This window comes from Rhea pennata, unplaced genomic scaffold, assembly GCF_028389875.1.
Source record: "Rhea pennata isolate bPtePen1 unplaced genomic scaffold, bPtePen1.pri scaffold_33, whole genome shotgun sequence".
Taxonomy (NCBI): Eukaryota; Metazoa; Chordata; class Aves; order Rheiformes; family Rheidae; genus Rhea; species Rhea pennata.
The window spans coordinates 1589985-1616039 of record NW_026907680.1 but is presented as its reverse complement, the minus strand read 5'-3'; the positions used below and the strand labels follow the sequence as shown (position 1 = coordinate 1616039).

Genomic DNA, 26055 nt, shown 5'->3' with positions numbered 1-26055 from the left:
GCATCCCACATTTTGTGCTCTTCCATCCTCTCAGGATCCTCAGCTCCACACTCTCACGGCCACTGCAGCCAAGGTTGCTGCCAGTCTTGATATCCGCATGCAGCCTTCCCTTCTTTTTAAGTAGGAGGTCCAGCAGAGCCCGTCTGCTTGCTGGCCCTGCTGTGTTGTCTCTCCAGGAGCTCTCAGGGTGCATAAAGTCTGCCTTTCCTTTGTCGGAGCCTGGGAAGCACACTGCATACACAAGTGGAAGGCCCACATCTCCAGTGGATCTGAGGAGCTTTCCTTCTCTGACAATACCTATGCAGACTCTTCCAGGGTGGTTGTGCAAATGGAGCCCGTAGGAGCCACAGTTATCTCAGTGTGGCAGGGGACAAGGCCGGGGAGTTCTTGTTTTCTTCTTGAAACTGTATGAGTAAAGAGAAAAGGAAGAATTCAACCCCTTCAGGAGCGCTCCTGCTGAAGGTGGCAGCCCAGCATGCCAAGAGGCCCACTTGCCTTCTGAGGCCATACTTGAAGACCGGGCTGAGAAAATTGTGGGCTTTCCCTGAGGGCTTTGGCTCCCCAGTATGGCTTAAGGCCTTTGTGATGAGGAGATCCTGCGCCCTTTTCCGATCCAAATCATGCTTCCATACAGGCAGCTGACTCTCTGCTGCGACAATCGTGGTCTGGAGGAAAACGCCAGCCCAAGATGTCTTTCTGCCTTGCTTGCTTCTGGTAGGGATCAATCTTTTCAAACAAACCAAAACCAGAACCTCTCATTCCTCTCCATGTTATAGGCTCCCCAAATAAGAGCTACAGAAGGACCAAAGCACAGGGAATGGCTGGGCAATAAAGTGCCAGAGGGTATTTGCTGCAGGAGGAGTAAGGCCTGTTGGGGAGAAAATGACCACATCTGAACTTTGCATGCACCGGGGCAGGCTGTGAGCTAACAGCTCTTGGTCAGGAAGGAGAGGCAAGAGAGAGGTCGCTGAAAGCCACATCTCCTTGCCCTGCAGAGGTGAAAAGAAGCCCAGCGGAAGTGCTTTGAAGAGGAAGAGAGAAGCCAAGCAAGGAGGCGCATGTGACCCTGCCACAGGTTGACGGTGTGCTTTCAGCCCAAGGTGGGGGTGTGCTTCTGGAAGGACCAAGCAGGCAAAGGCTTTGTGGCTCCTGCGTCTGGCTGAGGAAGCTCCCAGGCCCCAGGCTGCTGGAAGAAGACCCTGTTGGGGCAATCACTGCATTCTTTGCGGTTCTGCATTTACTTGCTGCTGTTCCAGCCTGTGCTAGAAAGACTGTGCTGAAGCACCAGCAGCTCTCGCAACACTGGCCTCAAGCACTTAGTGAGCTGCAGTCTGCAAGCAGAACCTCCGTGTACTTGCTGCTGCTCCAGCCTTTGCAAGAGAGGCCTAGGCTAGAGTAACATCTCGTTGGAGTCAGACCCTCTCCTCAGCCAGAGGTCTGTCTGCAGAGAAGGCAGTGCCTGGCCTGGCCCTGGGGCCTGTGGGGCAGAGGCTCTGCAGGCTGGCAGAGGCCATGTGGGGTTTTCTGGGAAGAAAACGTCTGCACTGGAGGAGAAGAGAGCTAAATTCCCTAACTCTCCCTCCCACCGCACTTCTGCTCTACCTTCCTCCCCTTCTCGCACCATGGCTCCACCGCCTGCAGCTTTTCCTGTCAGCACCAAATGCCCTCTCCTGCGTCCATTGCCTGCCTTAGCCAACAGACCCCAGCCCACTTCTGGGGCACTTGGCTGTGCCCCACAGATCCCTCCCAGCAGCAGGGCACTGCTTCGGGGCACGCACCTCTTGGCAGGTGCCAAGGAGCAGCTCCACAAAGGCTCCTGGGGCCAGCAGAGCTGCTGCTGCTGCTGCTGTGCATGGGCAGAGCAGGGGCAAAAGCACTTTCTGAGCTTCCTCACAGACCTGCTGACCCCTCAGCAGCCTCCCCAGTCTCCAGCTCTTCTCCAGCCTTGGCACCTCCTTTTCCCTTCCCCCCAAAAAACAGCGTGGAACAGAAAGCCAACACTGGGGAAACCTCTTTCCCTGTGGAGTCGTCCCTGCCTTGACTTTCCTCCGGGCAAGCTCCTGGGGCTGAGCAGCAGCTCTGAGCAGCCTTGCCCCACGCAGCCCCCACTCTGGGGCACTGTGATCCTGCCCTTTTGTGGGCTGCTCCTTCCCCCCACGGCTTCTCCCCGCAGCCCTGCAGGCAGTTGCCCAGGCAGGCTGAGTGCTGACCATCGCAGGTGGCAGAGGCATGGCCCTGGGCACCCTGACCTCCCAGGACACTGCTCTCAGGCACAGCCCTGGGCACACCTGGCTGCACGCACACCCTGCTCACACAGCCCTGCCGCCCTCCCCGGCAGAAGGGAGCCGTGCCGCCTGAATGCCTTTTAAACTCTGCCATGAGGACTAGGCCTCTCTTGCTGGCTGGGCAGCCCGGAGCAAGTGCCTGTCAGACTGTCAGTCCCAGACCTTTGGGAAAGTCAATGTAAGTGGTCCTTTTGGAAGAGGAGGGCCTTTTCTCCTAGCGCGTAGGTGAAATAAATGTGGATGCTGCTCATTTGCGGAGAGCAGTGCTGGGTGTCTCAGGGCAATTTTGGAGGCTGAGGAAAAGTCTGCATGCTCTTGTCAAGCCTTGTGAAGAGGGAGGTGTTGGTGTGAGCTTTGCCGCAGGGTGTGCGTTGTTTGCTCAGACCTGTGAGTATGCAGTTAGGCAGGAGGAAAGGCGGAGGATGTCTTTTGTGGCCAGGACAGGATCGAGCTTTGTATGTCAAAGTGAAATCGGAGCCCTGCTGGCAGCAAGGCCAAGGAGCAGAGGCTGTTTGCAGAGTTGTGGATGAATTTTGGGAGCTAGGAGCCCTTTTCTTCCTTTGAAGTCCCCTCTGGTGGCTGGCACCAACAGAGTGTGACTACACCCCACTGGCTGGCATCTCTGTGTGTCACTGAAGCATGACACACACTTGTGCAGAGTTGGTGGATGTGAATGCAAAGGGGAGTCTATGTGTGTGCACATACATGCAGGGCCTGGAAGAGGCAGGAGGGCCCTGTTTCAGGTGAGAGAGAGCCTTTGTGCCTGCTGCCACAGAATCCTTTGCCAACAATGTCTCCAGGCATGTAGAGCTGTGGTGAGCAGCCTAGTAGAGAGGAGTGAGGTGGAAGAGAGGGCTGCAAGGAATGCTGCTGGAGGGGAGGAGTGCCTTGGGTGAATATCTCCCCAAAGCTGTGGTGTTTCCCCTTGGGCAATGCCCTTCCTTTGACTGCCAGCAGCAAGGAGGAAGGAAGGTCATTTCCAGGCAGCAGTCAGGGGTGGCAAGCAGCAGGCTCGAGAGGATGTGCCCTTGGCTCAGGCAGCCCTTAGAGGCAAGGACAGGTTGTTTGGGCTCTTTGAAGAGGATGGGAAGGAGGGACGTAAGTGCCTGAAGAGAGAAGGACTGCAAGGGACGGAGCAGTTATTCCCGGTTCCATTTCTGAAGCTTCCAAGAAAGCTTGTCCTTGGGGGCTACACAGCAGTGGCTACTGGAGTGCTCAGGACAGTGGGTAATGGTGTGTGCTGGAGCCTGTCCTTGGAGCTGACGCTGCTGCTCTCCTTGGTGCCTGGAGAAAAAGTCTCAACTGTGGGCTCCTCGAGTTTTCTTTTGGGCATGTTGTGCAGTCCTGAGTGTCCTGTGGCACACATCCCCGCGGTGTGTATTTGCAGCATGCTTCCAGGAATTCACTCACATTCTGCGAAGAAGGAATTACTGGGCAGGAGGACGCAAATGCCAGAAGCTCGAGCAGCAGCTGCGTGGCCTGTACATGGCCATCAGAAGTCAACAGAGGTAGGTGCTCCTGATGGAGGTCCTTCTTTTGCCAGCTTGCTTTCTGCCAAAGCATTGTGCTCTGGGCACTGGCTGTAGAAGGGCCCTTCCCATGGGTTCTGCTTAGCCTTGTCGGACTTTCCCTGGGGCTTTGCTTTCAGAAATGCCACTTGTGCACTAGTTTTACAATATATCTGTAACTCCTGCACTCTCCATGAACACACTGCTCTTTCTGGTGGCCATGGAAGCACTGAGCCTTTCTGTAATACGAGATGGAGAGTTTTTGCTCAGCTGTGTGATTATTCAGATGCTTGGTCTGAACAAGAAAGGGATGTTCAGCCTTGCTCAACTGCCTTTCAGAGCAAAAGGGTGCTGACAGGAAGGTTTAGGGAAAGGATGAGCGCAGGGACTGAGAAAAACGTTTCCTCCTGGTAAAACAGATGTATTGCACCCCCACTGCTCTCTCTCATCCTCCCTAGCAGGCTGACCGACACATTTCCCTAGAGTTTAGTGAGCTGCCTTCCCCTGGGCTTTCCTCCCTTGAATTCTCTATAGGCAGGAACTGCTCTCTTAACTCAGACTCTCGGCTCTTACCCTCGACAAAAGCCTGCCAGAGCTTTTAGCCATTCTCCCCTATTCCCCCACAGCTGTTGTTGTGTAGAATGGAGGGGCTGCAGAGCAAGAGCAAGGGTTGTTTCTGCAGTTCTGAGAGGCAGCTTCTTCTCCGGAGCATGGAAACATGGGCTGCCCTTGTGAGCAGCAAGATCCTTTCCTTGGCAGCATCTCACCTCTCTTTCTCACCTTTGCAGATGAAGGTGATGAGGGAATCAATGTTCACAGCCACTAGAGCGGCTCCTTTTTTGTCCTCTACTCCTCTTCCAAGTATTTTTCCAACGTGAGTACTTTGCCTTGCTTCTTTCCCCCCTGCCTGATGAAGGGAGCAGCCACCCAGCACAGGTTGGTTAGGGCTGCATTGCCAGGGCTGGGGCAGGCTGCTCAGAAAGTGCTTTGGGAGCAAGGCTTCCCAGCGGCTGAGTCCCAGTGACCTGCACGCATGCTCCGCCTTCATATGGGCTCTGTCTGTGGGGAAGGGTTCTTCAGAGCTCTGTGCTGGCTCCCACCTGCTCAGAGCTTTGTGCTTGACTGCCTTGATGCCTTTCTCCTTCTTTGACACTGGGAGCCCAGCAACCATCCATTGCCCATCCCTGAACAGAGAGTCTTTGGGGCCATGGAGCAGTGGCTAATGCATGTGGCAGGACAGGGGTAGTGGTATGAGTTGGAGCCTGTCCTGTAGATGACCCTGCTTCTATCCTCACTGCATGGAGAGAAAGTCATGCTGTGGGCGAGCTTAGAGCTCTCTTTCGGGCATGATGTGCAGCCCTGAGTGTTTTATTTGGGGGTAGTCTTCACAGCTGTTGATGTACCTGCAGTCAGTGGAATCCCTGTGCTTCTGCTGCAGCACTGCCTTCTGCTGCAGAAGCAGGTGCCCAGCTTGTGAGGGGGGAGTGGAGATCCTACTCCCCCTGTGCTCATACCACCTCCCCGTGTGTATATTTGCAGTCCATTCCCAGTCTCCTCACAGTGCTCTGCACAGAATGCAGCAGCAGGTGGAAAGAAACCACGTCCAGAAGCTAGGGTACGTGCTACACAGCCTGTGAATGTAGGCCATCAGAACACAGGAGTGGTAAGTGTTCCTGACTGGGGTCCTTCTTGTGCTAGCCTGCATTCTGCAAATGCATTGTCCTGTGGTTGCTGGTTGTACAAGAGCCCTTCCAGTGCCCTTCTTTGAGCCCTGGCTGACTTTGTCCACTGGCTGCATGGTGGGAGGGAACTGCTAGCTCTTGTGTGTTTCTTGGGTGCCCTTGAGTGCTGGGCTTTTGCGGGCGTGAGGGGAAGAAGGCGGGTGCCCAGGGCCAGAAGGGGAAGCGGCCACCCCGGAGGCTTGGTGCCAGCAGCGTCCATGGCCACCTGGGCTGTAGCACCCGGGAACTAGTGGAGTTGCAGAGCCTGAGGGCAGGTAGGAAGGAGGGCAGCAGAGCCCAGAGGCTGGCCTTGAGGCGAGCAGGCTTCCCCTTCTGCAGAGACCTGCTAGGGGGATGCCAGGGGAGGCAGCTCAGAAGGGCAAAGGAGCTCAAGAAAGCTGGCAGGCCTTTAAGCTGCTGAAGGAGAGCCTCCTCCAAGTGCCACTCTGCTCCACCTTGACACTCCAGCAAGCCCAAGTCAGGGCAAAGCCTGCGGCCCCTCACTAGCAATGGCGATTCTGGAGGACCAGGCTTCATCGTTCCATCTGGTGCGTGCGCATCTGCAAATGCAGGAGCTTTGCTTGAGAGCCTGCTCAGGGAGACTTTCATCAGCACTTCATGAGGATTGAGTCCCCTTCTCTCTGCAGACTGACAAGCCTCGGTAAGGATCCGCACCTCAGACCAGCTTCTAGCCTCTTTGTCCTCCACGCATTTTCCATTCCCCCCACAGCAGGAGCTGCGAGAGAAAGCGCCCATCACAGAATCATCGAAGGGTGGAGGTTGGAAGGGGCCTCTGGAGATCATCTCGTCCAACCCCCCTGCTCAAGCAGGGTCACCTACAGCACACTGTAAAGAGTGGCCAAGCATTAGACACTGTGTTTATCGATAACTGTGCAGTCTAGGCTTGTAGTTAATCTCCTTTTTTAGGCTTTCTTAATTTCAGGTTGGTGCTTGGGATCTGAGGCAAAGGCAGGAAGGGTTTTGGAGCAGCTGAGGTTGTCCGCTGGCCCGCGCTCACAGAGCGGTCTGCTGTAACTCGTTGTGCTCCCTTTCAGCGGCCAGCGGTGCTTTTATTCCTCCCTGCTCCTCGTGGTGAGGTTTGCAGGCAGGAGCAACACGTTTGGCCAGGCTCTGGCGTGGGGCAGCCGGGGGGTGTGCCCGCACGCGGCCGTAGTGGGAGCCGAGCAGGGGAAGAGTACGGCCGGGTGTGGGCACGGCCGGTGGCGGCCAAGGCGGGCGGCAGGGTGCGGGGGGCGTCGCGGCCGCCGCGCTGGGGCCGCCATGGCGCCTGGCGCCGCTTGCGGCCGGGTCGGGCAGGCGCCATCGGCCGGGGCGTCCGGGGCGGCTGCGCGAGCATCCCCCTGGCAACGGCGTCCCCCTGGCAACGGCGTCCCCCTGGCAACGGCGTTCCCCTGGCAACGGCGTACCCCTGGCAACGGCACCCCGCCCCCGCGGAACTGCCTCCAGTGACGTCACGGGTCCGCGCGACCAATCGTTGGAGGCGGCTGCGGTGAGGGCGGCTGCGGTGAGGGCGGAAGGCGGAGCCTGGGCCTGGGGCGGGGCCTGGGCGCCCTCGGGGGCGGAGCGGAGCGGAGCGGCGGTGTCGCCGCCCTCCCGGGGCGCCTGCTCGTTGCGGGGCCGAGTCTGCTTGTGGTCGGCGGGGTTTGGCTGCGGGGGAGCCGGGGCGTGCGCGCTCAGGGCCTGTCAGCGAGGCCTGGGAGCGCGGCGGGCCGCTGGCAGGTGACAAGTGTCCGTGCGTGTCGTGGTGTGTGCCAGAGTGGGGGGGGTGTGGGGAAGGGTCTAGGGTGGTGGAGGTGGGAGAGGGCTGTGCGTGTGAAATCCTGTCATTTCAGTTAAACCGCGTGTTCTCTGAGGTAACTCCTGTATGTTTGTGTTCAGCGACGAAGTAGCTGAGAGGTTTTGAAGCCTGTGGCCGGGGGAGGCGTGGCAGTTTCCTGCGCTGATGGGAGGAGCAGGGAAAGTGGCCAGTGTTACTGCTGTTGTGTGCGGCATTTATGGCGTAAAGGCGGGGGGGTGTGCGGAGGGTCTGGAGACGGACACGGGCCGGGGTTTTCAGTAGGAAAGCGGCCGGGCTGTGCACGGGCGAACGTTGTTTTTCAAAAGCGGAGTCGTCTCCCCCGCCCCCCTCCCCCCCCCCGCCGTTAACGGCATCTCCCCGGCAACGGCGTTCCCCCCCGCCCCGCCCCCCCCCCCGCAGAACTGATTCCGGTGACGTCACCTCTGCGCGACCAATCGTTGGAGGCGGCTGCGGTGGGGGCGGCGGGCGGGGCCTGGGCCTGGGGCTGGGCCGCGGCGCCCTCGGGGGCGGAGCGGAGCGGAGCGGCGGTGTCGCTGCCGACTCAGGGCCTGGCAGCGAGGCCTGGGAGTGCGGCGGGCTGTCGGCGGGTGACAAGCGCGCCCGCGTGTGTGTGTGTGTGTGTGTGGCATGGTGTGTGCTAGAGTGATGAGAGGAGTAGAATATGCAGGAAGCGTTATTTCTGTTACATAGGGCATTTTGTGGTGTAAAGGGGGGACGGTGTGGGGAGGGTACAGAGCTGTCCTGAGCTGACAGAAGGAGATAGGTGGGTGTTTTCAGTAGGAAAACTGCCAGGTTGTGCAAGATGTTTTCTTGGTCTGTTTTCCTTGCTTGGAGAAGGCAGTGTTGCCTCAGCATTCCGAAAAATGCTATTTCTCAAAAACGCTGTTGGAATCTGGCTCTCTTTTCTGTCCTCTGTACCTCAGTGGAGAAAATGGAAACTGTTTCACTGTGAAGAGGTGACAGTGCTTATGCAGTTTATAAGAGGAATATTGTTTTGGGTTTTTTGTTTTTGTTTTTTGTTTTTTGTTTTTAAACCACTGAAGCTCATTCTTAACACTACACACGATTTGGTACCTCAATGTGAAGTCCTTTTATGTAATTTCTTTTTGCTTTTTTACTTTTTTAAAGGTCTTGTACAGAGTGAGAATCTAACTGTATATAAATTTTCAATCTTTAACTTTCTTTGTGTGCTTCCTGTTGCAGACAATGGCGGCAGAACAGATTTCTGCAGCTTCGCTCCTTGACAGGACTGTGAAGATTAGGAGGGAGGCTGAAGAGCGGAAAGTGGTCTGGGCCTGGGGCCTCCTTAATATGTCTGTTGGGGGGATGATATATACTGACATGTATGTTGATTGTTATATCTGACTCAACTAAGTAAAGCATTCTACTTTGTATATGCTTAAATATTTCATAGGACCCAGTTACTGTTAAATTGATCGCTTCTTCCTTTTCCTTTTTAGGACTGGAAAACTTATAAGTTCCTATTACAACATCGCATTTTGGCCGCTCTGGTATATTGGTGAGTTGTCACAGCATATGAATTAGTTTTAGGGAGGAGGGAAGGTTTCAGCCTTCATTCTTCTTGCTGGGGAATTCATTTTTAAGGTTTGGGGTTTTTCGTTGTTGTTGTTTTTTAATAACCAAGCTTCATTTTGTTTTCCTTTATCCCTTTTGGTGCTGTTGGAATTTCATCATTTTAGTGACAAGTAAGAAAGAGTGTGAAGAACAGGTTTCCTACCTTAAATGTGTTTAATGTGTGCAATAAGGCTTTGGGGAATAGTTGAAATAGTAGCGTTGTGTTGTATTGTAGGGCTGCAGGACATTTCCAAATAATCAAATTTGGTTTCAAATGAGTAGGCTCAAAAGTAGTTGTATCTAATACTATTAGCGGATGAAAAGGAAGAAGAGTGAGAGCAATGTCAGGTAACGAGTGACAGAAGGTTTGGCAGAAGACACTTGATAAATAGCATGAAACTTCATTGCAGTGCTTTGTATCCTGTCTGGAAAATACCTTTCGCTTTTACAAATACATATTGTAGCAACAGAAATGAATTTCAATATAGAAAGGAAATTTATCTCTAATGGTTCTTGCATGAAAAGGAGAAGTTGTCTTACGTCCGTGCTCAGACTGGCAGTTATTGGTAGCCCTAACAATAAACTATTCTTGATTTGTGTATAAACTTGTTTTCTCAGATCATTTACTGTTACTCCTGTTTATGGTGCCTAGCATGATAAAAACCTTTGTGTTTGTTATAGAGCTTGCGCTTGTATCCCTGTTCAGTCTGAATGCCTTATTTGATTTTTGGATGTACTTCAAGTACACAATGGCACCAACTACCTTGGTCATGACTCGTAGACAGCAGATCCTTCTAGGGATGCAGAATGCAGGTAGGTGTTATAAATTATAAATACTTTTTTTAAAGATGATATCTTTCTCAAGCCCATGAATCTTTAGTGAAGTGAGTTCTCAGTTACCTCATCTGACAAGAGCAGTAAGATGAACTAACTGCAGCCTATAAAAATTCAAAATAAAAGTGATAAATTGATGAGCAATTAAGGGGAGAAGTGGAGAGGAAACAACCAATACAAAAGGAGAAAAGGAGAGTGGGCTGTTAAAGGGCAGTGAGAGAGACTTAAACTTTATGAAGCTGGACAAAGAATTTGTAACCTATAAATGGGATTGAGAACAAGGCAGAGTGTATAGGTTTGTATTTAAATTTGGTATCCTACTATCATCATACTGACTGGAGAGCGCCAAATTAGAAAGAGAAAAGAGACCTTAGTGTGCAGTCTGAAAATGACAGGCTAGAGAGCAGTTGCTCTGAAAAGTTCTGAACGTCTAAGTGATGTTGTCAAATATAGAAAAACTTGGCAGAGTTTGAAAATACAGCAAAAGCAAGGTGCTAGTACAATGTGTTACATACTACTAGGCTGCCTCCAGAGAAAGAGCGGCAGATACGGGAGTAGGGTTATATCACCGCAGCTGAGGAGTGTAATATCTGGGTTTGCACAGGTAAATGAGACATTAGATGTGCTAAAGACACATGAAGCAGGCAGGTAGAGTAGCTGACCAAATAAGTTAAATAATTGCCTCGGGCTATGCAAAGGTGCTTGGTAGAATTTAACTGAAATTTTAAATTGTAGAATTTGTATTGAATTATGATCACGTGTCCCAGTTTTCTGATTTTTATGTCTTTGGGGTTGACTGCTGAATCCTGTAGGGGTCAGACTAGAATAGTCTTTTTAGTGTCCTAGAATTTCCTTAAGGGAAGAGAGTTGTGTATGTGTGTTTTGCTGTGTATTTAAAGTGAGGAGGAGAGTTCTGGGCTGCTGCATGTACAGTGCTGATTGTGGTTTTTTTTGCTTATTGCAGCGGTACAAATAATTCCAGCACATGAGCTGGCAGCGAAGAAAGTCCCTTCTTCTACGCCTTCTCCTAGAGTCCAGGGTCAAACTGTGCTGAGTTACAGCCCATCCCGGCCCTTCAGGGCCAGTCCAAAGTTTACTTCTGGTTGTATCTCAGGGTACAGCCCTCAGCGGCAGGCTCTGTCAAGCAACAGCGCTTCTTATAGCAGTGCTTTAACCTATTCACCAAGCAGCAGCTACAGTAAGGTAATGACCAAGGTGGCTTCAAGGGGAATGGTTTGGCTTTGCTTATCGTGTCCTTGTGTTGTGCTGTAAGCCATTGGAGGTGTGCGGCCGGCAGTGGAGGGTCCTGTGTGTGTGTTCGCTTTGTTTGCAAAGCAGATGAAATTTGTCTTGTCAGTATTCATCCTCTTACCCTGGTGTTAATTTATTTGTTTTAGAGTAGCTAGTTTGTTTCAGAGCACAGCAAAAATAAGAAACTAGAATGTAACTACAAAATAGCAAAAACCTTCCCCCAAACGAGAGCATATTTTATAGCAGCAATCAGCAGAGTAATCAATTCTTATGCTGAGTCGATCTATTCATTTAGTTTATAAAGTCAAAATGGAACTCTCACTTTCCTCATGTGACACAACTGTTTGCTTTTGTTTCCCAAAGCTTTCCAGCTTCAGCTCTTCTCCTACTGGTTCACCATATGCCTCAAGTGTTGGGCCAGTGGAAAGCACCGGGCTAAGGTCTCGTTGCCACTTTTCACCAATGCGGTATAATTCCCGTATGAGTCAAGATGATGAAATCACAGACCGCAAGTCACTGCAAAAGTACCTTCGAAGCGAAGAAGAGAAACAGCGTAGACTTCAATTGGGTACGTAAATAACTTCATGTAGCCTGAAAAGCTTGGCAAGGAGGGGATGTTGGTTTTATTGATGAGGAGTGGATGAGAAAAGTTGGAAAAGATTCCTGCACAGAAAGAGAGCTGCTGAAGTACTAGTCTATATTATAGATATACTAATAATCTCTGTAGCATTTGTTGTGTATAGTGGACTACAATGAGTTGAAGGGCTTTATCACCTCGATGAGAGGGATATTTTGTGGAGAAGGCAGTTGAGCTAAAGGTGGTGAATTACCTGCAGGCAGTTTTTGTCTGGGATAGGGACAGTGCCTTATTAATATAAAGATGAAATCAGTGTTTATGCAGACAGATTTTGGTGTATGTATTTATGATAATTCATGAGCACATCTCTCCTGTCAAAGCCTTAATATAGTGACCTATTGCCTGCAGTGTTGCTTCTGTGATTACTTGGTGATAATTTTATGGCTGTTCAATGTCATTTCAGCAAGTTCATGTTCCAGCTCTCCTTCCAGCAGCCCAACCTTTTGGAACTACAGCCGTTCCTTAGTAGAGCAAGCACAGGTGCTGAGAAAGTACCAGTATCAGGTGGCTTGCATGCCCCAAGCTCCATCAGCACACAAGGACGAAGCTCGTCTGAGCTCTCCACTGACTGCAGAAGAAGTAAGCTCAGCACCAAAGGAGCCAAGAGAGAAAAACAGGGCTCTAAAATATGTGGCTCCATCCAAATGTGAACTCCGTCAACGGTGCTAGAAAGGGAGAAATCCTATAGCATTTAACCATCTTCATACAGCTTGTAAGACTTTTTGCCACAAGGGGTATACATTTCAAATTCCGGACTGTAAAATTTTACAATTGTAAAATTGTAAAATGATTTCTTCCTTGGTGAACAAGGTACCTGTGTTTAGGTGGAAAAGTGACTCCTGAGAGAATTTCAGGTTTCATGCTTTGTGGTCTTTGTAATTAACTAATACTCACCGTGTAGGCCACGGTGGAAAGCTGGAAACTTCTGTTGGTTTGGCCAACTCTTCAGAATTATTTTATCTGAAGTTGTTTAATATTACTGTGTGTCTGAGAACAGACAGACTTCGAGTTCAACTCAAGAATGGTGGTTGCGGAACTTTTTTTACCATTTTGTACTCTGGATAAAATAAACTTGTGACATAAAAAATGACTGGAAACTGACCTGTACCTAATGTAGTGAAATAGTTGAAGGTGTGTAAAATTGTTCTCCTTTACATTTGTGTCTGGAATAAGTCTGATTCAAAAGAATGTCATTAACGTAGCTTTTAATTAAATTTGATCTGTTTTCTTTATGTCGTACATTAACTTAGTCTACCCTGCAACTTGGACCAATTTTATCCTAACAGAGCAGGGAACGCAAAACTGTGCGTTTGGACTCACGGGAGATTTAGTGTACTGTGAACAGAGAGTAGGAGAGTAGTATGGTAAGCTACTGTAGAATTCACATGATACAGCCATTAGATGAGAGTTCTGGAACAAATGCAATTTGAATTATGTGCTGTGGCTGCGGTCAGAAAACGTCTTAGGCCCTAAAAACTCTTTAGTATTCTGTTAGGTTGCTGTATGTAGGTAATAATGTTCTTTCCATAGGTTTGGGCAAGGGTGATTGTGAATCGACGACAGCTTGATTACCTGGATTCCTGGACCGCTAGGTTCAGAAGTGTAAGTCCTGTCCCTATGAACTGCCTGTTCTTGCTGTTAGAATAGGTACAGCAGAATGAAAAAGTACCTCAGTGCTCCATGTATACCTAAGGAAGTGAAAAGAATTACATATTTGAGTCTATTTGAGGATTAGGGTGGGCTTGGACATGGAGACTAGAACAGCATGCTTGTAACAAAGAAGTATTAGGACACATTTTCAACCTGAACTTTTGCACTTGCTGACCTAGGTGTTTTCTGTTCTGAAAACTTTACAGCTGTAAAGTTCACCCACCTTTGAATGAAGACACGTGCATCTTAACACACAGTGGATGTGAAAAGACTTGTTTTTTCTTTCTACAACCCAATTTTCTGAATTTTTTCTGTTTTTTTTCTCCTGTATTTCAAACTCCTTCTGGACTCAAATAAAGCATGGGAAATGCCAGCCCGTTGACTTTTTCCAACAGCCTTGAGGAGTGTAATAAAAAAACAAAAAGAAAATTTTGGTCTTAGGCAATTGCTTTAGCAGAGGAAATACAATCACATACTATGACAAAATAATTTGTAAGCCTAACTTTGAATTACCCCTTCAGTCAGAAACTATCATGTATGTAGTTCTTCTAAGTAGTGGGACGAGTGAAAAGTAAAAGATTTCTATGAGATGTGGGGTTATGACTGTTCTGTAGCAGATTCCTAAGCATCTGTTCATAAACCTACAGGCAGCTTGGCTTCAGTTCCCAAATCGTGTCACATACAAGTGTCACATATTGTGTTTATCAGGCCCTTCATTTCCTGAAAGGGTTTTGAGAGGGAGTGGACCCATGAAAGTTTAAATTACCACTATGAGTGTCGTGCAGTGCCTCAGAATACCCCTTTTCTCATTGTTCAGGAAAGCTTTATCAGTATCACTGCTTTCTGGAGATTTGTTTTCCCAAGTCCTCTATAGTGAATTTTTGGCATTTTAGAGGGTCTTTCTAGAGCCAATCACCCCTATCTAAATTGATGCTCTTAATTACTTCTCCTCCTTGGTTGACTTCAAAGTTCCTGTTGTTAAACTCCTTTGTGATTGTAACAGTGATGCTGACTAGAGAGTAAACTAACATTTTTGTCACATTCTTGTTGCTTCTAAGATTTTTAATTTTTGCATTTCTCTTTCCTAGTGGATTAATGAGACTATTTTAGTGCCACTTGTACAAGAGATTGAGTCTGTGAGCAGTCAGCTGAGAAGAACGGGGTACCCAGAAATGCAGGTTGGAGGTATGATGATACCCAGAGTAACTGGGGGGTTCCCTGTGGTGGTTGGTAGCAGGACACCCCATAGCAGGGCACTGCATAGGTAGTATAGAAAACAAGTCTGCTAAGAATTACAGTTCCGTTTCCTGTTTGTATTGGTGTGATCTTTGCTTCATGTAATGCATTTTACTAAACTGGAAGGATTCTTCATAGGATTTCTGGAAATACTGATAAAGGCATGCTGATGCTGCAATAGCATAAAATTCTTAAGCCTCTTGTTTCCTCTGAATTCATTCCTGGAGAGTTAAAGGCTCAGATTAACATCCTTATATCTTAAACTGTCAGAAAACTATCACACGTTGCAAGGATGGTTGCCTGTCAGCCCTCTCTGTCTACGTTAGTATGTGTCTTTCCAAACTTCCTTAAAATCAGCTACTTCCTGAAAAACCTGTTGCTGTTACTTCCTTAAATTGTTACCTGCTATCTTGTCTGAAAGCAAACAGGCCACAAAAAGTTTTATGAAAACTTAGATGTGATACATTGTGTCCAAATAGTGTTTAAGAACTGAGAAGTCATCTTATGACTGTGATAATAATAAATCTATAGACCTAGGAAGTATTTATTTATTTATTTATTTTAACTTAAATTAATTCTGTTATCACAGGCGATTAATCGTTTGCATTTAAGATCTAAGATCATTTTAAGGTTAAGATACATTAAAGTTTATTTATTTATTTATTTTAACTTAGAATAGTTCTGTTATCACAGATAGGCTATTAATCGTTTGCATTTAAGATCTAAGATCATTTTAAGGTTAAGATACATTAAAGATTATTTAAGTACTAGGTGTAGCACTAAGTGGGGTTGGGGAAAATAATCTCAGGTGGATTTTGGAGAGCTATGGGCATTAGAAGAAAATTTTTTTTTTTTTTGGCCTGTTTGTAGTCTGTCCTCAAGATCTGCATCTGTTGTGGTGCCTGTGAAAAACTGATCACTTACTGACCTCATCTCCACCTTGCTGCTCTCCTACTGCTCTTTAAAATGGATGTTACTTCTTCCCTTTTTCACACCATATGTTTCTGTTTTCTTATGGAATGCAAGCCCTTCAGATAAGGGTCTGTCGTCTTTTGCGACCGCACAGTGCTGCATAGCGTTTATGTTCTGTGGTTTAAGGGAGACAGCTAGTACCTCACTGGGATTGGAAACAAACATTTGGAGTATTGGATAAGCTGTTAACTGTGTGTAAATCTTAGTAAATTATCTTAGTAAGTTACCTTAGTAAATAGTGAGACAAAAAAGCCAGTTCCTCCTTGTAACAGTGCATTTGTTAACGCCTTGTAAGGGAGGATGATCAAATTTCTGTCGTGGATGCAGATGTCGTGCTGGCTCTTGTCGCATGCAGAAGCCAGCATCAGCAATCTGAAACAAGCAGCGCTTGTTAAAGCTCCAGTCATGCCAACTCTGTACGCCTTAATGCAGTATTTGGATATTGCAGCGAACCAAGAGTATTTGTTTGAAAGGATCAAAGGTATGTGGTCTACCATACTGACTTTAAAACGTTTCCGTTAGCTGGGTCAAGCGTCGGTGGTGTCAGATACCCCGTCAATTAAGAGGTTTGAACTACAGTCACAGCAGGGAGAAGAGCTGCTTTTCAAGTAGCAGAGGTAGTTTTTGCAACTTCCTCTTTTCAGACCGATGTAATGATGTGGGACTTGGCATGGAAGTTTTTATTTCTTCTCTCAGTTTGGGGTGTGAAGTGTCCTATTTAATCCCTTCATTAATTACCAATAAAAAATACCTTGTAAACTCCACTCCCCTAACTTTATATATTCCTTAGTTTAATTTTTCCTATTTTGTGCACTGAAAATACATGCAGTGTTCTTGAAGCTAGTGTCAAATATGTCCTTCTTGCACCTTCAACCTCCAGTAGCTGAATAAATTTTGTTTTTTCAGAGCTTTCTCAGGGAGGATACATGAGCTCATTCCGATGGAACAGAGGAGGAGATTTCAAAGGCCGTAAGTGGGATGCTGACTTGCCCACTGACTGTGCTGTAAGTTTTCAAAGAAGGCTTAATATAACTTCCTAAAGTGTGTCTTTCAGGGTAGATTTTTGTGTGTGGTAGCAATTAAGTCTTTTGAGGAACATGGTCAAAATCCTGTTTGCCTCCCTATCCTGATATTCTCATTGTAGTCAGTGAAATTATGCAAGGAATAATGCCAATGGGATTGGACATTGTGCAGATCACAAAAATGCGATTTCATGTCTTAGTCTTAAGCCAGTCTCTTATTTAGACCCACCTGAGATGTCAGTCAGGTAACTGTTTTGGGAGCAACCTGACAGAAGGTTGCGGATTTGTTAGAGCAATATTCTTACCTTATTAAAAAAAAAAAAAAAAAAAAAAAAAAAAAAAAAGTCTGCTTTAACCAAGTTTCTCATGCAAGATGAACCTTAAAATTTTCCTGTGCTGTAATGGTTAGAAGAACAAACGGATTATTAAGTGGCGTGTCTTGATGTTTATTTAATTCAGTAATATTTCTTGAGAGATCCACAGGCATTACATTATCTTACTTGAGAACAGACTTGTAGTCATGCTTAGCCAATTAATGCAAAAGGTCAGGAGAAAGCACTTCAGTGAATACAGTGACTTGAAAATTCAACTGAAATAGTTAAAAGAAAGGCCACAAGATAACCCAGGGAGTGGAGAACAAGCTTCACGTGTGACTCTTCAGTTGAACTCTGTATTTGAAAGGAGAGTTCAGGTGATTTGATTCCCTCTATAGATGTTCAGTTACTGGGGAGAAGCAGAAAGAAGATTCATATGCAAGTTTTACAACCTTGCTGACAAAGATGCAACAAGATTGAATTGCTGGAAGCTAAAGCTGAGCAAAATCTGTCTTGAAATAAGATTTGATTTTCTAGTTGTGAAGATGACTAAATATTTGGGACTGACAAGCTGGGAAGCAGCTCTAGCTATCTTGGTAGACAGCAAGCTGAGCAGTTTGAAAGTATTAAAGACCGTAACACAGACCATCACACCCTGAATTCATTGTCTTTTAATGAAACCAGCTAAGAGAGGTAGTATTGGACAATGTACTAAACTTGTAAAGATTCTGGAAAAGAAGTTCTGATATAACAGATGAAATTAATATTAAACATTGTCTCGAAGCTTTGGCATTAACTTAAGACAATAAGTGCCAAATGAAGAGTTTTTAACGGTAATGTTAGTCTCATTGCATGCAACTTAAAGCAATAATTTCCGCTAGACCTTTTGAGGCTTTGGGCATTTAGCCCATAGAAATTCTTCTGTCTGCCAAACAAATCCTATGTTGAACACAGGAGGTATCATACTACAGAGTAATTTGGTCACGCTGCACCCAAAGAATGTTGAGAAGTCTACTGTAAGAGTTAAAACACAACATGCAGTACTGCGATTTTCTCGCTGTTAGCTAAGAAGATACTTGTTCTAGGACTTTCTTCCAAAATGTTGAAAGCTGGTAAGATTCATGAGCAGTTCAAGTTTGTCCATTGATTTTGTTTTGCCATTTTTGACAAGAGATGAGCAACTTGCTGGGTAAGTGTAGTGTTTGGAAAAGTTGTCATTAGATCGGATCGGCCTCTCTAAGCCAAATCTTTGCAGCTAGCGTAGAAACCATCATGAAATCAGGTATCTTGTAGTTTGTCCTATACATGCTATTCAGATCTGTGACTTTGCAACTTCTGTGAGATGTGAAGATAGTGTTGTGACTGAAAGGGTTTCATTTACAGGAAGAATAAACTTGTCTTGATGTCTGTGGCGTGCCCTGGACCATTGAATTCAGTGCTCTAAGTGTTAAGCTGCCTTGGGCTTCTAAACATGGTGGGATTAATTAAGTCCATGATGCAGCAACAGACTCTCAAATACCCTAACTAATGTCTGAGATTATGGAAAGAAAGCTGCTGTACTGTCAGTCTTCTTAATGATACTAAAATGAGATTTGTTTTTGTTTGCACAGATCCTTATGCACATATTCTGCACTTACCTCGATGCCAGACTGCCCCCTAGCCCCAAATACCCCGATGGCAGAATCTTCACTGCCCAACACTTTGTTCAAACACCAGATAAACCAGGTATTGGCATTCTTGGACTGCTTGTTTAGCTGCTGTTTACTGCTTGGATCCCATCAGCGCTCTTAAAATCCCTATCTTATTTTAAAACTTTAATTCACAGACATTACAAATGAAAATGTATTTTGCATCTACCAAAGCAACATCAATCCACCCCACTATGAGCTGATCTACCACTGCCAGGTCTACAATCTGCCCGAGGTATGATCGTGTTAGTTTTTTCTGCTGTCAGGAAACCTTGAGCAGACCTGATTGGTTTCTTTTTCATTCTTCCTTTTCCTTTGGAACTAGCCACATCCATTGAATATGTAGGCTGGCTCAGTGCAGAAAGCAAATGTTACCACGATCTTTGACCATCATGTGGTATTTAGTCTGCTGCTGAATGATAGCTTCAGTGCCTAGCTTAGGTACATCAGTGCCCAGGCAGCAGCTTCCTCTTGTTGTTTATTTTCTGATGATTTATTCTAAAATCCTAATTTATGTAAGCTCTGAGGTGTGTTGCTATTCCTCAGTGCCAACGAGACTGATGCTTGTCTGTACGAGCTTTTGGAGGGAAACATCTAATCTCAATATCAAAATACTAGACTTTTCCTGTACATCTTGATTTTATGATTGAGCCCCGATTGTGACTTGATTTTCTGATTTCAGAAAAGCTCTTTTAAAAAGCATTTAAAAATATTTGAGGGTGATAATCCATCTAGAAAACAAGCTTGGTCTTTTTCTGGTGTTTGCCTAATTGAAAGATAAGAATTGAGGCAAAACCCCAGCAGTCTAAGCTGTAATACCATTTCGCGAGGTCTCTGTTATAGTTTTTTCTCATCTCTGATGATATAACAGGCCGACAGGGCGCACACTGCAGTATATGTATCTTGCAAAAAGTTTTGAAGGAAAAATTGTGCTGCTCCACCTAAGATCAGGACAGGGGATGACAGTTGTTTTAAATAAGACATTCTAAGATATTAGTGTGGTTGTTTGCATGTGATTTCATTTCCAAGTTTTTTTCTCTTCCCGTGGTATTCAGGGCAGAAACAACATGTTCCATACATTGCTTATGTTTCTGTACATCATAAAGACAAAAGAATCTGGGATGCTTGGGTAAGTGTCAAACGTTCCGTATCATTGCGCTGCGCACGAGATCTGAGCAGGAGCTTTCTGTTTTGAAATACCGTAACTGAAGTTGCTATCATAGGACGATACTGATGGAATTAAAATGGTCTTCTCATTTTAAGTAATGGCAGCCTTTTTACAAAATCATGTCAGTTTTGTGTGCATGAGCGTGCAGGAAATGTTTTGTGCTTTTCTTTGGTCTTGTGCTGGCTGAAAAATCCTGTGGAGTCCATGCTGCGGAATAGTGGCCTTGGCCAGACAACCAGGTTGCTACCTTCTTGCTAGAAGTACTGTGCTATTTATAAACAGGAGACAGACACTGCCATAGTGCTGTAATCTCTTGGTTTTGGCATAACAAGAGGAGTTTCGAGTGCACAGTGAAAGCTGCACTGACATAAAAGCAATGTCCGGACTTTTTTGTTCTGAAAGAGCTGTCTTTAATTCGAGGTGAAACACGATACCTACATAAATGTTAAAATGCTGATGTGCGGGATTGGCAGTTTTTCTTGTAATGAAGATTTGTTTTAAATAGGAGCTTTAACTTACTTGTGTCTTATCGTTATAATGCTGTTTTTGCAGGCACGTGAATTTTGGTGCATCAGGAGTCAACGTTCTAGGGGTGTTTGGAGAGTAACATCTCCAGCAGGACTGCAGCTCAGAAGAACGATCCTGCTTCTCCGACAAGACGAACTGAGCAGCATCGTTTCACTTGTTGCCTTGAATATGGACTATGAAATGGGATAATTTAAACTCTGCTTTATGGACAGAGGGGAAATGTTTGTAATTTCTGTACAGTTTTGGGGAGGATACTCTGTAAAACGTTGTATTGTTTTTTACTGATGAAATGTATCTAAACAGGAACTCCAGGCAGGTCTTTTCTATTTGGCTCCTCACCTTAACAAATCGTATTTAAACCCCCCTTGCTATTTCTCTTGCATTTACTCTTCAAGCACTCTAAAGAGCTTAACTGACCGCAGGGCTCAGCAATGAACCCGCGCTTGCCGCGTTTGAGGGTGGAATGCAGCAGCGCAGCTGGGACGTGTCTCCCGCAGTTGTACCCAGCCGCTCGCTGGCGAGCAGTCCCTTGAAAAGACAGTTACTGCAACGCGGCCAACTGCTGGATTCACAAGATCCAAGAGATTCCAGATGGGCATAACAGGCGCCAAGTTAGCGCTTACACTGATTTTTGGTTAATTTAATTAGATGCGATCTGAAAGGATGTTGTCTTTTATCCCTGCTCATTGGAATAATTGGATTTTGTGACCTCTCTGGATGCTTCAGGTGTCTCCACTGCAGATATAAGGGAAAGAGAAAACTTTTTGACTTGCTGGTTTCAGTAGGTGTTTATAAGATAGATTTAAACCAAAACAAAATAAGCATACCATTCAAATGTGACCATCTTACGAGACAGAAGATGTTGTGGGTGATTGAGTACGACTAGAACGTTACCCTGCCTTTGCTTTTTAATTTTTTAAAAATTCTTTTATTTCTCACGTTAGCTTTTCTGCTAGCAGCTCCTTACTTTTAGGGCCTTGCAGACTGGCATGTGGCTTCAGCATCCCCACATGAAACCAGAGTGGATACACCTGCGTGGGCTCATCCCAGGAACTTCGGGGAACATCCCGAAGTTCCTGCTGCCTTGCCAGAGCGTGCCCAGAAATGGCTTTTTTCTCTTTTTCTTCCCTGGGGGCGAGCGGCCGCCGCCTGGCCAGAGCCTCCGGCTTCTCGGGAACGAGTCAAGCTCTGGGGCCGCCGGCCAAGCTGCGGTTCCCGTTGCAGTGACGGTCTCAAAGCTCGGGCAGCAGTGGAACGTCCCCGCTGCGGAACGATGCCTGCGCGAGCGTCTCACCACGCCTGCACGTGCCGCCGTTCCCCTTCTGCGGAATTGGCTTTTGGGGGAAAACACTTGCCTTTGTTTCAAAGAGCGGGCCCCACTTTTTAAGGGGGGGCATCCCTTGCAAATTCAGGCAAATCGAAAAGGGGGTTAGAAGTTGATGTGGTTTATTTTTTTAAACAGAGGTATAAAACTGCGATACGAAGGATGTGTGTGTAATACGTGAGGTTAAGGTGAGGTGCCAGCGCCCTTTCCCTCGGGGATTCTCTGCGAGCAGCAGGGACCTTCTCGTGTCGCTGCGGCCTGCTGGCAGCTACCTCGAGCGCGCCTGCGCCGCGGCTTCCTCCCCGCGGCCCCTCTGTGCCGCGCGTTCCTCCGGTGGGGAAGGGAGAGTCTCGCTGCCCGGGGCGCCGCTGTAACCGTGTGTAAAGCGGGTGGGATCACAGCGGTGATTGGGGTTTTTTATTAAATTACTGTGTTTTGTCAAGCCCGTGTGAGGCTCTTCCCTGCGTGGCGATGATGGGGGGGGCGGGGCCGCGTGGGGTGCCCCGCGTGGGCGGGGGGGAGGGCGGCGTGGGGCACCCTGCGCGTGCCCACGGTGCCGCCCGTCAAAAGCGGTGGCGGTGCGGCACTACCGGCGCCCCCATGGCCGGCGAGGGCGAGGGCGAGCCCGGGCGCCGCAGGCACTGCCCGCAGGACGCACTGGGTGAGCGCCGCGTTGCGCCACGCCGGGGGGCCCCGAGCATCGCGCCGGGGTCGGGGGGGTTCTCAGGCCTCGCCCTGGGCGGCAGGACGGAACTGGGCTGTGCACTGGGGCGGGGGGGGCGCGACAGGGTGACACTGAGTACTGTGGGGCCGGGGGGGGGAGGGAGCGAAGGTCCCTCCTGGGTGTTGCACCCAAAGGGAGGGGTCCCAGGCATTGCACCGGGGGGGGGGGGCGGGTTGCAGGGTGGGGGAGTTGTCACTCCTGGGCACTGCACTGGAGGGGGGTGAAGGTCCCTCCTGGGTGTTGCACCCGCGGGGAGGGATCCTGGACATTGCACCGGGAGGGGAGGACTTTCCATGGTGGGGGTGTTGCACCTGGGGGGCGATTTGCACAGTATGGGGGGGGGTCCCTCCTGGGTCGGGCTGCAGCGGGTGCTGGAGTGCATGAGCCTGGGAAGGGGGTGGGGTTTTTTTCGAGGGGGGGAAGCAGGGGCTCCGGTGCGGCGCCAGGGCTGCAGGGGATCGAACGCGCGGTGCCTCCCAGGCCCGGCATGGCCCGGCTCAGCCTGGCCCGGCCCATCCTGGCCGCTGCCTCTCTTGCAGCCGCTGCCGGGGAGCCGGAGGTGCGGGGCGAGGGCCCGCGGTGGGGCTCGCTCTGCGACCGCCGCTGCGCCGCCATTAACGACCCGCATGGCGACCTGCCCTTGGCCTCCCACCCCCATGGCATCCTCGCCCCCCGCATCCTCGCCCTCTGCATCCTGCCTGGTAGGGAGCCCGGCGGCGGCAGTGGCGAGGGGGGTCCGCGCGGGGGGTCCCTGTGCCAGCGCCCGCGCCCGCTCGCCTCTCGCCCACAGTCGTCACCCACCAGCAGCACTTGAACGAGGTGCCGGCGTGCGAGAGCTGCGGGGCAAAGACCACGCTGACGGCCGAGAGCGCGGTGGAGGCCAACAAGCTCTCCAACGACGTCAAGGTGGGTCCGTCCCCCCGCGGCCCATGCCCATCCTGCTGTGCGGGAGGGGAGTGGGTCTTTTCTTTGGCCGCGACCTTCTCCTCTCTGCAGTTCGGCTTCAAGAAGTGGAAGAGCCACGCGACCGCCCGGCCCTGGGAGGACCGCTCGGAGATCAGGAAGGAGCTCTACTCCAACCTGAACGTCGTCCGCGGCTTTGGAGGTGGGCGGCCGCCGAGGCTCTAGGATCCGCGGCAAAACCCTGTTGGGAGGAGGGAGCCCGGTTAACACCCCCCCCCCCCCGCCGTGCACGTGGCGAAGTGGCTGGCGGAGCAGCGGAGGGGCCGGTCGCTGTCTGCAGGCTCCACGGTGACGTTGGGCAGCGTCCTCTATGCGCTGCTCTTCGGCTGGTGGCTGGCGCTCCTCTACGTCCTGGTGGCCGCCGAGATGTTCCTCACCATCGTGGGGGCTCCTTACAGTGAGTCTTCCCCAGGTGCCCGTCCCCGGTGCGACCGGGCCGGGCTGTTGTGGTGGTGTACGGGACGTGCGCGTCGGGGTCCTGCCCCGCGTCCCGATGCCACTGTCCCCACAGGGCGGCTCTGCAGGGACCTGGGCGGCTACTTCCTCTGGCCCTTCAGCAAAGTGATCCAGCGGGTGGAGGTAACGGCCGGGCGCCGTCCGTACGTCCATCCCCGCCAGCCCTGGCGGGCGCGCGCCCGGCCCCAACCTCCTCGATCTCCGCCAGGGTCCCACCGCGGAGGCCGACGGCACCCGGGAGACCTCGGCCCTGCTCGGCGGCCCAGCGCCCGGCCGCTGGTGCCCCGCGGACCCCGGCTACCGGGTGAGCGCCCGGCGCGGGAGGTGCTGGACGGGGCCCGAGGGGCGGCTCTTTGAGAGCCCGGCTGCTCCCGTTCGGGTTTTTCTACCCTAAAAACCTGCCGCCACCGGCCGTCCTTGCAGCAACGCGCTGCCGCCGCCTCCGCCGCGTGGCTCTGCCTGGGCTACCCGGCGCTGGCACTGGCCCACGGGCTCGTCTGCTTCGTCGCCTGGCTCCTCTTCTTCCTCATCCCCATCGCCAAGATGAGCACCCGCACGGCCCACCAGGTGCTGCTGCCACCCCCGGAGTGGGTGCGCATCCGGCGCCTGCGCATGGTGGGTGGCCCCTGGTGCTGGGGGTGGAGGGTCCCCTCTCGATGGGCTGGCTTTTGGCAGGGTGGGACACCCAGACCAGTGTCACCCGCTTGGTTTCCATCGCCCCGCTGCCGCCGCCGCAGACGGACGTGCAGCTGGAGGCGGAGGTGATCAAGTGCTGCTACCGCGCCGTCAACGCCTACTACTACAAGTACGCCGTGGACGGCATCAACGTCTTCGCTGTCAGTGTCCTTTTCCCCCCTGCTTCCTTTTTGTGTATGGGGGGGGACACGTCAACTGGGCACCTCCTTGAGGTACCACCCCTCAACAACCACCGCCCCCCCCACTTCGGACACGTCCTTGATGGCCGCCGCAGACCTGCTGCCGCTGGTGGTGGTGATGCTGGTGCTGGGCTACGTGGACGGGCGCAACTGGGTGACGAGCTCGCCCGTGAAGTTCGCCCTGGCGCTGCTCTCCATCATGCCCCTCTCATACTACATTGGCGTGGCCATCGCCAGGTGAGCAGCTGCCTGGTGCCGAGGCCGCCCCACGGCGCTGCTTCCCGCCCCGTTGACCCTCTGCGCCTCCCGTCCCCGCAGCATCTCGGCGCAGAGCAACATCGCAGTGGGGGCGGTGGTGAACGCCACGTTCGGCTCCATCATGGAGCTCACCTTCTACATCATGGCGCTCATCAAGGGCACCCGCAAGGGCAGCAAGTGCTACGAGGAGATCGTCAAGGCGGAGCTGACGGGCACCCTGGTGGGCTGCGTCCTCCTGGTCCCGGTGAGCCCGGCAGGGAGGAGGCGCTTGTGTCACAAAAGCCCCCGTCCTCCAGCGTGGGAGGAGGAGAGGACCTCCTCGCCGGGGTCACACTGACATCCACGTTCTCTCCGAGGGCTTGTGCACGGTCATAGGAGGCATCCGGCACCAGGAACAGAGGTTCAACAGCTGCTCGGCGGGTGTCAGCTCGGCCCTGCTCTTCCTCTCCGTGGGAGGTGAGTGCCCCGGCGGCGGTGCCAGTGGGGGGAGGATGTCCCGTGCCGCGGCCTGGCGCCCACTTCCACCTCTCCTGCCAGCAGGCGTCTTCGCCCCGATGCTCTTCTCCAAGGTGTACGGGAGGCTGGTGTGCGGCGAGTGCCACAACGTCACCCAGAACGTGCTGGGCCACTACCTCTGCCAGAGCTGCCACTTCGACCTGGTAAGACCTCAAACCGCAGCACCCGTGGTTTCCACATCAGCGACTGTCACGATGAGTGTCGCCCTGGCTTCGCTCGGCGAGTCCCCTGCTCCCCTTCCCACACTGGGAGGCTCACGTGGGGTTTCTGACTCCTCCCTGCTCCTTTCCCCCAGGGCCCGGCCACCACCACAGCGCCGTGGTCCACTGGTCTCGGTGGAGGGCACTGGTCATCCTCCTGCTGTCCACGCTTTGCATGTTGGGGGCACTAAAAACGACTCTGGGATACTTTCCTCTCTGGTAGTTTTCAGGCTCGCCGGGCACAAAGTACAAAAGCCACCGTTCTCCTCTTCCTCTGCTGAGGACAGGCAGTGACGACAGCTCTGAAAGTTGATACAGCGTAGATACCAGCAGAAGGGCAAGGCTGGAGAACAAAGCAGGTGCTTTGGATGGATTTATTGGTCAGAGCATTAAAAAAAAGAAAAAAAAGAAAAAGAAAGCAAAGAACACTGGACACACAAATACAAGCAAGTACAGCTCCTGGCCCCCTTCTCCCTCCCCAGCCCTTCCTCGCTCCATGGGGAAGTCCTTCATCATAAAAAGCAAGGGAGG

At 50.4% G+C, this 26055-nt stretch overlaps 2 protein-coding genes across 2 annotated transcripts; both read left to right on the top strand.

Annotated features, from left to right (window-relative positions):
- The first annotated feature begins 7529 nt into the window (after nucleotides 1–7529).
- LOC134154687 (transmembrane protein 209-like) lies at nucleotides 7530–20287 on the top strand. Its single transcript, XM_062601369.1, has 16 exons — nucleotides 7530–7534; nucleotides 7733–7785; nucleotides 8550–8676; nucleotides 8794–8852; nucleotides 9590–9721; nucleotides 10707–10945; nucleotides 11357–11565; nucleotides 12038–12209; nucleotides 13161–13232; nucleotides 14369–14465; nucleotides 15844–15969; nucleotides 16395–16492; nucleotides 18435–18549; nucleotides 18650–18747; nucleotides 19568–19641; nucleotides 20233–20287. The coding sequence occupies exons 1-16, from the start codon at nucleotides 7530–7532 to the stop codon at nucleotides 20285–20287; spliced, it is 1731 nt and encodes a 576-aa protein (XP_062457353.1).
- A 2456-nt stretch (nucleotides 20288–22743) lies between these two features.
- On the top strand, nucleotides 22744–25747 carry LOC134154686 (uncharacterized). Its single transcript, XM_062601367.1, is given in 13 exon segments — nucleotides 22744–22947; nucleotides 23058–23162; nucleotides 23253–23361; nucleotides 23500–23616; nucleotides 23731–23798; nucleotides 23884–23979; nucleotides 24099–24290; nucleotides 24413–24515; nucleotides 24646–24787; nucleotides 24869–25052; nucleotides 25165–25264; nucleotides 25349–25467; nucleotides 25508–25747. Coding segments are annotated over 13 exon segments (1779 nt in total).
- The last annotated feature ends 308 nt before the right edge of the window (nucleotides 25748–26055 follow it).